At 44.5% G+C, this 13,668-nt stretch overlaps 1 protein-coding gene across 1 annotated transcript in view; it reads left to right on the forward strand.

The window, feature by feature from the left end:
- The window catches only part of ADGRF2 (adhesion G protein-coupled receptor F2), a 31,462-nt gene that overhangs the window by 8,972 nt on the left and 8,822 nt on the right, over window positions 1–13,668 (forward strand). Inside the window, exons 5-6 of the mRNA XM_034648151.1 lie at window positions 2,085–2,859; window positions 7,756–7,797. Of these exons, the coding sequence (XP_034504042.1) occupies window positions 2,085–2,859; window positions 7,756–7,797 (817 nt within the window). The remainder of the gene's footprint in view (window positions 1–2,084; window positions 2,860–7,755; window positions 7,798–13,668) is intronic.

Below are 13,668 nucleotides of genomic sequence, written 5' to 3' on the forward strand. Positions count from 1 at the left end.
AAATAAAATCTTTAAAAAAAAATACGCTTAGTAAAAATAAGCTTCAATGACACTAGAAATGTATCAGAGGCACAGGACATACATACGGTGTGTATCCGCAGAAGGGGTCTGAATGCTAAAGAAAACACGTGCTCTCTGGAGGGGGAGGGTTTAGGAGCCAGCAGCTGGCAACCTGGAACTTTGGTTTTCTGTTCATATACCTTGGTAATAGGGCAAGTTATTCCATAACAAATGTGACTATGAAAATGTAAAATTGAAAAACGTTTTGCAATGTACAATTGCATGATAAGGCTATCCTAAATTTTATTAAAGCTACTTTCATATTCAAAAGCAAAAGTAACCTAACACAAACTTTCTTTTTGCCCTTTCTTAGACAAATTCATATTCGGTTCAACCATTCGGAGGAAATACAGTCATAAATGAATATGCCAAAAATTCTGAGACCATCACAGACATGCTGATGCAAAAGTGTCCGCAGGATTTGTCCTGTGTACTCAGGAACATTCGGCAGTCCCCCCGGATCCCGGGAAACATTGCTGTCATCGTACAGCTTCTCCACAACATATCCACGGTACTGCTGACAGGTGTCGACGAGGTGAAGATGCAGGTGAGGGGTCTTGATTCGGTAGAATGATGTTTTGGTGGAAAGGAATGCAGGTTCGCTGGGTCTTTCACGTCGGTGTCTGTGATGCCTGGCATAACAAACGCTCAGTAAATGTTCACCACAGAATAAACAAAGGAATGGACAAAGTGAACACAGCCAATAACGCATTTAAACACAGCACTTATGGGGTGCTGGATCTGACACGGGACTAAGCTTTCCCAACGTCTGTTTTGGCTACTGAAAATGCCTAAGAACCACTCTGGTTCCTGCAGAGAGAGACTTTTCCTACTTTTCCTTGTGAGTCAGAACAGGCTGCTAAAATGGAAAATAACTGAATGCAGAGAAAACAGCCATATGTGTGTGCTGCAGGAAGTGTGAAAGTGGACCTGGATTCACTTCTTTTATTTTCAATCTTTGAGGCAGAGGAGAAAAAGGAGGTTCAGCCTCTGGCAGCAAATTTCGATTTGCCACGCTCCTGTCCAGGGTCCTGCACACCGTTGGGACTTCATAGATGTTCATTGCATGGCGGGCACTTGGAGCAGGGTAGGCAAGTGGCTGGCTTCACCAGGGTGTGAAGTGGAACCGATGATTCAGTGAGCTTGGGGAAGGCTGCCCACTTGCCTGCCTCACAGGCAGATGCTTCATACATGACACGAGGGCAATTCCTTCCTCGCTGTGTTCTCCAGCTCAAACTTCGGTGGCCTGCATGTACCCCGGGGATCTCATCATGATGCTAATTCTGATTCACTAAGTCTGGGGTGGGCCCTGAGATTCCATCCTTCTGAGGAGTTCCCGGGGGATGCCTAGGCGGCTGGTTGGAGGACCACACTGTATAAAAGTGAATCTTGACTGTCCTGGCAGCTCAGTACTAATGCTGGTTCTTCCTTGGCAGAGTTATAGCACCATGGCCAACCACATTCTTAACAGCAGAAGCATCTCAAACTGGACCTTCATCCCTGAAAGAAACAGCAGCTGTGTCCTGCTACACTCGGTCAATTCCTTTGCAAGAAAGCTATTTATAAGCAAGTATCCCATTGACATATCAGATGTCTTCATTCATACTATGGGCGCCACCATATCCCGAGACAACTCTGGGAAGAATTTCACTTTTTCAATGAGAATTAACGACACGGGCAGTGAGATCACTGGACGGGTACTCATCAGTAGAGATGAACTTCAGAAGATTCCTGCCCCTTCCCAGGCTGTCAGCATTGCATTTCCGACTCTCGGGGCCATCCTAGAAGCCAGTGTTTTGGAAAACGTCACCGTGAATGGGCTTGTCTTGTCTGTCATTTTGCCCAAGGAACTTAAAAGAATCTCACTGATTTTTGAAAAGATCAGCAAGTCAGAGGAGAGGAGGACACAGTGTGTTGGCTGGCCACTCCCTGGAGAGCAGATGGGACCAGCAGGCCTGTCAAATGATTCAAGAAAACTCCCAGCAAGCTTTTTGCAAATGTAGGCCAAGCAAGTTGTTCACCTCCTTCTCCATTCTTATGTCACCCCACATCTTGGAGAGCCCGATCCTGACTCATATCACGTACATAGGCCTGGGCATTTCGATTTGCAGCTTGATCCTTTGCTTGTCCATTGAGGCCTTGGTCTGGGGCCAAGTGACCAAGACAGAGATCTCGTACTTACGCCACGTGTGCATCGCCAACATCGCAGCCACCTTGCTGATGGCAGACGTGTGGTTCATTGTGGCTTCCTTTCTTAGTGGTCCCATGACACAATACAACGCATGTGTGGCAGCCACATTTTTTGTTCATTTCTTTTACCTTTCTGTGTTTTTCTGGATGCTTGCCAAGGCACTCCTTATCCTCTATGGAATCCTGATTGTTTTCCATACACTGCCCAAGTCAGTCCTGGTGGCCGCTCTCTTTTCAGTTGGCTACGGGTGCCCTTTGCTCATTGCCATCATCACGGTTGCTGCCACTGAGCCCAGCAAAGGCTATCTACGGCCTGAGGCCTGCTGGCTCAACTGGGACATGACCAAGGCCCTCCTGGCCTTTGTGGTCCCAGCCCTGGCCATTGTGGTCGTAAACTTGATCACAGTCACACTGGTGATTGTCAAGACCCAGCGAGCCGCCATTGGCAGTTCCATGTTCCAGGAAGTGAGAGCCATCTTGAGAATCAGTAAGAACATTGCCATCCTCACACCGCTGCTGGGACTGACCTGGGGATTCGGGATTGCCACCGTCATCGATGACAGCAACCTGGCCTTCCACATTATCTTCTCCTTGCTCAATGCCTTCCAGGTAAGTCTAGATGCTACTGACCCAGTACTAAGTGGGAGAATTCAGGAAGAAGTTTTGTTATCAAGACCTTCTGCAATCGTATTTACAATAGATTTGGAGTAGTGCAGTGAGTCAGGAAGTAAACTTTTTTCCCCAGAAAGGCCTGGGTTCAAATCTTGACTCTCTCATTTACTAATGTGTAACGTTCTCTTGGGATATTTGCTTAACTTCTCTGAGCCACATTTTTCTCACTTAAAAAAATGGGTATAGTATTGCCCACCTTATAGGGGTGTTAGGAAAATGAAATAAAACACTGAGTGGGAAGGCACCAAGTACCAAAATGGCTTAAAAATCATAAATAGCCCAACGGTAAGGCTGAGCCGCTCCTGTTTAGAAATTAAACATCACCACTTCCCCAAAATCTAGGTACCTAACTAGAAGTATTAAAATGTGCACTTTTATTGTATTTCTTTCCATTTAGAATTTTTAGTTCCCATTGGACGCCATCTTATTTTAATGAGGCAAGTCATACAGAATGATATTAAAGATAAATAATTTCCCTTCTCTTCTCTCACCTCTATGAATTAAGCAATGTTCGCAGTTTCATGTGTCTCCTTGCCGAATTTTTATGTTTATATACAAATATTTTGACATCATCTAGGGGTTAAAAATATGTTATTACACACCTTACTTTTCCATTTAAAAATACATGGTAGCCTCTTACTAGGTTACTGTGTATAAATATGTCTCTTTAATGGCTGTATAGTATTTCATATTCAATAATTCCTTACCGAAAATTTTTTTCATTTTTTTCTTTCACTGCGTACCAATAAGCCAAAGTTTATTATACTGAATGCTAAATATGTAGATAGGAACTAATTGATAAGAAAGCTTTTATTTTTCTAATGACCTTTAAAATAATCCTTTTTTCTGAATGTAGGTTTATTTGAAGAAAAATGTTTTACCTGATGGATAATAGAGATTTGAAGTCAAATGTTTTCTCCTTTATCTTTCAAAATTGAGGTATAAATGATTTTGTTTTACAATAAGCATTTTGATGCCTTGGTTTACAAGGTTAATAATAATAGGGGTACCTCATCTTTTGAATCTCTGTTTCTGTGCATTATTCTAGAAAACGTGAATTACATCCTACATTTATTTTATTTATTTTTAAAAATTTTATTTATTTATTTGTCAGAAATAGAGAGAGAGCACAAGCAAGGGGAGTGGCAGGCAGAGGGACAAGCAGGCTCCCTGTGGAGCAAGGAGCTCGATGCAGGACTCGATCCCAGGACCCTGGGACCATAACCTGAACTGAAGGCAGACGCTTAACTGACTGAGCCACCCAGGCATCCCACATCCTACATTTTTTGTATAGCTTTTACCCATGGTTATACAGCTACCCATGTTTACCTATGGCTATGCAGCTAGTCACAGATAGGGCTGGGATAACCACCTAGTGTTCTTAAATTTCTGTTCAGCGCATCCCATGGCTGTTTGTCAGAAGCCCTGAAGGGCCTCATGTATCTATTTCTCTGCATTTCCCTGCGTCGTCTCCCCGCGGCCATCTTGCCTGTGAGTTTTGCTCTGGACTAGGCTGTGAGCATTTGCATTTTGGTACCATGAGCTCCTTTATCTGTCATGACAGGATCAATTTATAATTTCAATTCATTTTCTTCCTTGACTCCTGCCAAGGAGGGTGGAGCTCATCTAAATACTGATGAAGGTGAGAAGCTGAGAGCAGGGTGCAGGTGAAGGGTAGACACTGGGGCAGGCTGTAGGCACTGGTATGCTGGAGCTGGTTTGTACTGGCTCAAGAGAAATGACTTCTTATTTTCAGGAGTTTTGCAAACTGTCCTCATTAAAAATTAAATATGTGAACTTATAATTAAATAAAACAAAGGTTTTGTGTAAGGACCTACATTCTCAAAATGCGTTACTTCCTAATTATTTGTCTACATGTTTCTATGCTTGTGAGGTTATTTGCACCTATTGTATCTGTACGGTGGAAACACTGTATAATGATGTGCCCACTGCTTCCTAACTCCACGTTTGGTGATGTCGCATTGCTAGATTTAAATTAGCCAGGGTGGGAGTACTTAACCAGGGAGACTGACAAGTGCTACAAATTAGGAGAGCTGGTTATTGCTATTTCCCAGAGTATCAGTGGGCCAGGGCGTCCTCGGGATGCCCAGTGTGGGAGGGAAGAAAGGAGAGCCATCGATCTGCTGAGGTGGGGGACACAATCAAGTGAGAGGAAGGAAGCAGGGAGAGCAGAGTCTCAGGATGAACCAAGATGGGGGGCAGCTGGTGCTGTTCGAGCAGACAGAAAAGAGAGTCCCCTGAACACATGGCGAGGTCCAGAAGATGTAGGAGAAATTCTCTTCTGGAGGTTTCCCGGTCCTAGCCATGTGGGAGCACCCGCATTGGTTTTAAACTCAACCACCCCCCTTGCTAGGGAACTGTTAGTATGTAGTCAGTTGCTGACTTGACTGCTCACTGTGTAATCCACAGCTCCTGGTCGGTATCCTCTCTCGTATTTACTGAGAGTAACTGTGGGCTGGGTAAGGTTTGGGGATCCCCTCATAGCTGTTTTTGTGTGAGAAAAGTAACTGTCTCAGTCCATTTGGGCTGCTGCAACAAAAACACCATAGGTTGGGTGGCTTATAAATAACAGAAATTTATTTCTCATGGTTCTGGAGGCTGGCAAGTCCAAGGTCAAGGCACACACAAATGCAGTGTTCGGAGAGAGCCCGCTTCCTGCCTCATAGATGGATAGTCATCTTCTTACTATAACATCACAAGCAGGATGGGCCAGGGAGATTTCTGGGGCCTCTTTTATAAGGGCACAAATCCCGTCCATGAGAGCCCCACCCTCATGACCTAATTTCCTCCCAAAGTCATGCCTCCAAATACCTTCATATTGGGTGCTAGGATTTAACAGACACATTTTGGTGGGGGGTTACGAACATTCCTTCCCTAACAATAAAGCGTATAGTTTAAAATTTGGGGGAACACCTTGAGATTTATCTGTTCAAGTTGTGCTTTATCTACTAAAAGAAACGCAAAGAAGTTGCCACCAGTGAATTTTTTATCAATCAGATACTAGACCCTTGATTAACAATTTATTCAAATTTTCTGAATGATATTTTGCATAACTTTTCCCACGGTGGGACCAATGAAAAGTGGAATATTTCCCTGTTACATATTTATGACTGTACAAATGCAGGTTGCATAATAAAACCATTAAACACACACACAGATCTAAACACAGGCACACACATGAATAAAGTCACCACATTTATTGAGTATTTTGTGTTGGGCATTATGCCAAGTGTTGCAGATAGGAATATACTTAGTTTAACCTCGAGAAATTGGAAATCTTCTAAGGAGAGAAATTCCTCTTTGTCCTTTAGCCAGAAGGATGTATTTTTTTTTAGAGGAAACAGGCTAACGTCATGGTTTCTAGATATTTTAAAAATTTAATTCCTAGGCAAAATTCATGGAGATTCTGATTTAAAATGTATTCCTAGTATCGAAACCAGGCCTGGATGTTTTTGCCCACATATCTTTATACAAATGACGCTTTGTAACCTAATGGGCCATGCCATCTGTGACATTTTCTTGGTAGGCACAGTGACAGATTTCAATAGTTATCTTGTAGGCTGAGAGTGTCACGCAGAAAAGCAATCTCGCCAAGCTTTGGAGTGCTTGCTGGCCTGGCTGAATGGATAGGTACATCTAGTGTGTTTGGGGGAAAGGATGAGCTTCATGGCCAGCACCAGTCCCTGTGATATCCTCCACCTCTCAGGTAAGCTTTTTTTTAACAGAGGTAGCAGTGGGTTTGGTATTGCTCTTGCTGGGGTCCACCGGCTTGCAACATCTTTATGACGCCATTCATATTAAATCCATGTGTCTTCATAGACCTCTGCCTGGGTAAGCGTTCACATTCAATTATGAAATCAAAGCAGCTTAACAAGGGGATGCCTTGTTAATCAAAGGGCATTATCTCGTTCCCCTTCTCAGGTGAGGCGGGACGAGCAGCCACACCTTCAGGAGAAACTGTCTAATGCATGCTGCTATCTCGCACATTATAAAAGTTGAATCTCTTGAGTTTCTTTCTCCTTGTCTGAAAATGGGACGAATGCTTTTCCTTCCTTCTTCCAGGGTGGTTTTGGGCCAGCTCACACGAACTGTTCCTATAGAGGAGCTGCTTCCTTTTGACTTTAATGGGGTCTGTCTTTGTATGGCTGGTAAGGGATCTGGGGGCTAAGGCATTCCCTCCATGTCCTCAGATTTGGAGTGTCAGTTTCTGAGCACACGTTATGTGCTTAGAAGCTCAATCTGTTTTGTGTCTGAGTCTTCTGAGGGCCCATGCACTTGATTTTTCTTTGCAAGGTTTGGAACAATCTTGGGTTGCGGATGGAGGAAGGAGGTAGAGAGTGTTAACAGAAGCTGAGCATAGCTGCTTTTGATTTTTTTCTGTGGAAGTTTCTTTCATTATAGTTTGTGCAAGGACTGCAAGGCTGCTTGCTGTCCATGGTAACATCTTCTGTGACTCTTACTCCGAGTATTATATTCCGGTGAGATAAACATTTTGGTGAGCTCCTGATAAATGCAAAACACTTTTATTTTGCCCAATTTAAAAAGAAAGTCCCATAATCTGGTATGAATCATGGACCTTGGTCTGTTTGATTTACTGAGGTATCCCAAGTGTCTAGAACAGAGGCTGGCACATGGAAGATGTGCAATCAATATTCGTCGAATGGATGAATCTAGGTGTTGTGACCTTAAGAGAGTCAAAGATTTAATAAATTGTTTTTATTTTAGGTGGGTTTTTTGGTTTGTCTTTTACCACAACAGGAACTGATGAGTACTGGTATTTAAAATGGCTCTTCTCTCTTCCGTCTTTCTCAGGGCTTCTTCATCTTGGTGTTTGGAACAATCCTGGATCCAAAGGTAGCATAAATAATGATAATTTTCCCCCTCCTCCTCCTTCTCCTTCCTCTTCCCCTTCCTCCCCTTCTTCCTCTTCATCTTCTTCCTCATCTTCTTCCTCCCCTTCTTCCTCCCCTTCTTCCTCCCCTTCTTCCTCCCCTTCTTCCTCTTCTTCCTCCCCTTCTTCCTCCCCTTCTTCCTCTCCCTTCCTCCCCTTCTTCCTCCCCTTCTTCCTCCCCTTCTTCCTCCCCTTCTTCCTCTTCTTCCTCCCCTTCTTCCTCTCCTTCCTCCCCTTCTTCCTCTTCTTCTCCCCTTCTTCCTCCCCTTCCTCCTCTCCTTCTTCCTCCCCTTCTTCCTCTTCTTCCTCCCCTTCTTCCTCTCCTTCCTCTCCTTCTTCCTCTCCTTCCTCCCCTTCCTCCTCTCCTTCTTCCTCTTCTTCTTCCTCTCCTTCCTCTCTTCCTGCTCCTCCTCCTCCTCCTTCTTCTTCTTCCCCTTCCACTCCTCCTCCTCCTCCCTTTTTTTCTTTTCTTGCGTGATCAGTACTTGGCCCTGAAATCCTCGCTTGTAAAGACCACTTACCGAGCATCTTCTATCAATCATTTGCGCAGACACTTGCACAAGACATCACTCTTCTTTATGACGCAAGTAAAATTTACCATCTGGCAAACTCCTATGGAGCTAAGCATTTTATGTACATTAGCTTTAGTCCTTAAAACAATCTTGGGCATTCTTACTTTCAGTTGTATGGAGGTGGACACCAAGGCTCGGAGTGATTAACCCGGCCCATGAGCTCTACAGAAACCCACTCTTAACANCCCTTCTTCCTCTCCTTCCTCCCCTTCATCCTCTTCTTCTTCCTCTTCTTCCTCCCCTTCTTCCTCTCCTTCCTCCCCTTCTTCCTCCCCTTCTTCCTCTCCTTCCTCTCCTCCTGCTCCTCCTCCTCCTCCTTCTTCTTCTTCCCCTTCCACTCCTCCTCCTCCTCCCTTTTTTTCTTTTCTTGCGTGATCAGTACTTGGCCCTGAAATCCTCGCTTGTAAAGACCACTTACCGAGCATCTTCTATCAATCATTTGCGCAGACACTTGCACAAGACATCACTCTTCTTTATGACGCAAGTAAAATTTACCATCTGGCAAACTCCTATGGAGCTAAGCATTTTATGTACATTAGCTTTAGTCCTTAAAACAATCTTGGGCATTCTTACTTTCAGTTGTATGGAGGTGGACACCAAGGCTCGGAGTGATTAACCCGGCCCATGAGTCTACAGAAACCCACTCTTAACAAGTTGAAACAGAAAGAGGATTTATTAAATCTCACAAGATCATCTTTGGGAAGGTCTCTCTGGCTTGGAGGCTGGGAGGGGACACGCCAGGAACAATTCCCAGACCAGAGCACAGAACTAGACAGCAGTGCTCCTCCCCACTTCCCTGGGCACAGATAGCACAGCTCACCAGGCCAATGTCAGGCAGCAAATGCTGNTCCTTCTTCCTCTTCTTCCTCCCCTTCATCCTCCCCTTCTTCCTCCCCTTCTTCCTCTCCTTCCTCCTCTTCTTCCTCCCCTTCATCCTCTCCTTCTTCCTCCCCTTCATCCTCCCCTTCTTCCTCCCCTTCATCCTCCCCTTCTTCCTCCCCTTCATCCTCCCCTTCTTCCTCNAAAGACCACTTACCGAGCATCTTCTATCAATCATTTGCGCAGACACTTGCACAAGATATCACTCTTCTTTATGACGCAAGTAAAATTTACCATCTGGCAAACTCCTATGGAGCTAAGCATTTTATGTACATTAGCTTTAGTCCTTAAAACAATCTTGGGCATTCTTACTTTCAGTTGTATGGAGGTGGACACCAAGGCTCGGAGTGATTAACCCGGCCCATGGCTCTACAGAAACCCACTCTTAACAAGTTGAAACAGAAAGAGGATTTATTAAATCTCACAAGATCATCTTTGGGAAGGTCTCTCTGGCCTGGAGGCTGGGAGGGGACACGCCAGGAACAATTCCCAGACCAGAGCACAGAACTAGACAGCAGTGCTCCTCCCCACTTCCCTGGGCACAGATAGCACAGCTCACCAGGCCAATGTCAGGCAGCAAATGCTGAACTACAGTTGCTGGTCCTGATGTCTTGGAGGTCACCCCTGGCCAGCCTGTTGGGGGTCCACCGGCACCTGCTTCTTTGCAGTCTGATTGGCTGAGTCCGGGTCACATGGCTGCATCTCCGCCCCAAGGGAGGTGGGGACAGTGAGCTCCACCTTAAAGAGCAGTAAACTCGGGGAAGGGAATTTTCCAAATACCGAGGAGTGTGTGTAGGTGGTGAGTGTTGAAAACAGATAAAAACTAAACAAATGAATAAAATATCAAACGTTTACTCAGGCTTCTAAGATCACCCTCTTTCCTTTGTAGGACGCTGCCTCCTAGAGTGAGCAAAGTAAGCAACTCTCTCAAACATAGATGCAGGGGCACCTGGGTAGCACAGTCATTAAGCATCTGCCTTCTGCTCAGGGCGTGAGCCCAGCATTCTGGGATCGAGCCCCGTATCAGGCTCCTCCGCTATGAGCCTGCTTCTTCCTCTCCCACTCCCCCTGCTTGTGTTCCCTCTCTCGCTGGCTGTCTCTCTCTCTGTCAAATAAATAAATAAAATCTTTAAAAAAAAAAAAAGAAAGGAAAACTGGTAACATATTTACTGTGGAAAAATAGGGGTCATCACCTTAATGATTTTTTTCCTTATTACACTGGTTGGACCCTCCAAGACAAGTTAAGTTGTAGAGGGGACAGCAGGCTTGTTTCTGGCCAGCTTGTTTCTCCTCCCATCTGCTTTCTACCTTCCAAAAAACATGTCTGTCTCTTACTGACATTCCTTTGTTTCCCTCAGCAACCTCCATGAACTTTCATAAATTCCTAGGGATCTGCAGGCTGCCAACTGGGAAACGCTTCTCTGGATAATGTATGAGTTATTAACGGGAATGACATGATAAAATCTTTTTGTAAAGGGAAGAGAAACCAGTAGTAACAGATCCTTTAGGAAGTTATAATCTAGGAGTATGTAGTAATGCAGATTCCCATTAAGCATTTTTGAATGATCTTTTTCACCCCTAAGTAAAAACTGAAAACAAATCAGAAGTAAGTCAAGAGCTACATTTACTTAAAAACCCTTCTGGACATACTCTCCCCCTAACTTCTGTCCTATGACTGGGCAGTGTACTTTTTTCAGTATCTCTTTTTGAGAGATACAATCAGAGTCTGTATAATTTGTATAATAATTTCTGTGCTTATTTTATTTCCTCCATTACCCTATTACCTCCACTAGGGAAAGATGAGTCTTCTATTATCTAATGTTATTTTAAATCCAAACTTGGTATTTTTAATCTGCTCTCAGGAGATCACCAGACAACCTACATTTTGACTATGCAAATTAAACCAGAAGGCAAACAGAAAAGTATACCTTCTTGCCCACAGAAAACAAAAGGTTATCCTGACTGTTTATACTCTGGAACTCAGAGACAGAGCTACATTACTCTCTAAATGAGAATCCTCTATTGGATTTTAAAAGAACAATTAATGCCTGAATTTGCCATAAAAATCATTTAAATTCTTAGTTAATTTTATAATCATAGTCATTTGTAAAATTTGAACCCTTTATTTTTACTGGGGAGAAGTCCATTCAAATTACTATTGACATTAAAGAGTCATTTTATACTCATTTTATAACAAAATACAGTTAAACCATACTTTTTAATCTTTACTAGTCAAGAACTTTAAGAAATGTTGAAATTTCTCATTTAGAAAAATTCATCAAAAATAAAATCATCCAAATAGTACTTAGTAATCACTGATTTTATATATATATAAATATATATATATAAATTTTTAAAAAGATTTTATTTATTTATTTGTCAGAGAGAGACAGCACAAGCAGGGAGAGCAGCAGAGGGAGAGGGAGAAGCAGGNCTCCCCTTCTTCCTCCCCTTCTTCCTCCCCTTCTTCCTCTTCTTCCTCCCCTTCTTCCTCCCCTTCTTCCTCTTCTTCTCCCCTTCTTCCTCTTCTTCCTCCCCTTCTTCCTCTCCTTCCTCCCCTTCATCCTCTTCTTCTTCCTCTTCTTCCTCCCCTTCTTCCTCTCCTTCCTCCCCTTCATCCTCTCCTTCCTCTCCTCCTGCTCCTCCTCCTCCTCCTTCTTCTTCTTCCCCTTCCACTCCTCCTCCTCCTCCCTTTTTTTCTTTTCTTGCGTGATCAGTACTTGGCCCTGAAATCCTCGCTTGTAAAGACCACTTACCGAGCATCTTCTATCAATCATTTGCGCAGACACTTGCACAAGACATCACTCTTCTTTATGACGCAAGTAAAATTTACCATCTGGCAAACTCCTATGGAGCTAAGCATTTTATGTACATTAGCTTTAGTCCTTAAAACAATCTTGGGCATTCTTACTTTCAGTTGTATGGAGGTGGACACCAAGGCTCGGAGTGATTAACCCGGCCCATGAGCTCTACAGAAACCCACTCTTAACAAGTTGAAACAGAAAGAGGATTTATTAAATCTCACAAGATCATCTTTGGGAAGGTCTCTCTGGCTTGGAGGCTGGGAGGGGACGCGCCAGGAACAATTCCCAGACCAGAGCACAGAACTAGACAGCAGTGCTCCTCCCCACTTCCCTGGGCACAGATAGCACAGCTCACCAGGCCAATGTCAGGCAGCAAATGCTGAACTACAGTTGCTGGTCCTGATGTCTTGGAGGTCACCCCTGGCCAGCCTGTTGGGGGTCCACCGGCACCTGCTTCTTTGCAGTCTGATTGGCTGAGTCCGGGTCACATGGCTGCATCTCCGCCCCAAGGGAGGTGGGGACAGTGAGCTCCACCTTAAAGAGCAGTAAACTCGGGGAAGGGAATTTTCCAAATACCGAGGAGTGTGTGTAGGTGGTGAGTGTTGAAAACAGATAAAAACTAAACAAATGAATAAAATATCAAACGTTTACTCAGGCTTCTAAGATCACCCTCTTTCCTTTGTAGGACGCTGCCTCCTAGAGTGAGCAAAGTAAGCAACTCTCTCAAACATAGATGCAGGGGCGCCTGGGTAGCACAGTCATTAAGCGTCTGCCTTCTGCTCAGGGCGTGAGCCCAGCATTCTGGGATCGAGCCCCGTATCAGGCTCCTCCGCTATGAGCCTGCTTCTTCCTCTCCCACTCCCCCTGCTTGTGTNGGGGACAGTGAGCTCCACCTTAAAGAGCAGTAGACTCGGGGAAGGGAATTTTCCAAATACCGAGGAGTGTGTGTAGGTGGTGAGTGTTGAAAACAGATAAAAACTAAACAAATGAATAAAATATCAAACGTTTACTCAGGCTTCTAAGATCACCCTCTTTCCTTTGTAGGACGCTGCCTCCTAGAGTGAGCAAAGTAAGCAACTCTCTCAAACATAGATGCAGGGGCACCTGGGTAGCACAGTCATTAAGCATCTGCCTTCTGCTCAGGGCGTGAGCCCAGCATTCTGGGATCGAGCCCCGTATCAGGCTCCTCTGCTGGGAGCCTGCTTCTTCCTCTCCCACTCCCCCTGCTTGTGTTCCCNATGTCTTGGAGGTCACCCCTGGCCAGCCTGTTGGGGGTCCACTGGCACCTGCTTCTTTGCAGTCTGATTGGCTGAGTCCGGGTCACATGGCTGCATCTCCGCCCCAAGGGAGGTGGGGACAGTGAGCTCCACCTTAAAGAGCAGTAAACTCGGGGAAGGGAATTTTCCAAATACCGAGGAGTGTGTGTAGGTGGTGAGTGTTGAAAACAGATAAAAACTAAACAAATGAATAAAATATCAAACGTTTACTCAGGCTTCTAAGATCACCCTCTTTCCTTTGTAGGACGCTGCCTCCTAGAGTGAGCAAAGTAAGCAACTCTCTCAAACATAGATGCAGGGGC

Source organism: Ailuropoda melanoleuca, chromosome 19 (genome assembly GCF_002007445.2).
Source record: "Ailuropoda melanoleuca isolate Jingjing chromosome 19, ASM200744v2, whole genome shotgun sequence".
Lineage (NCBI taxonomy): Eukaryota > Metazoa > Chordata > Mammalia > Carnivora > Ursidae > Ailuropoda > Ailuropoda melanoleuca.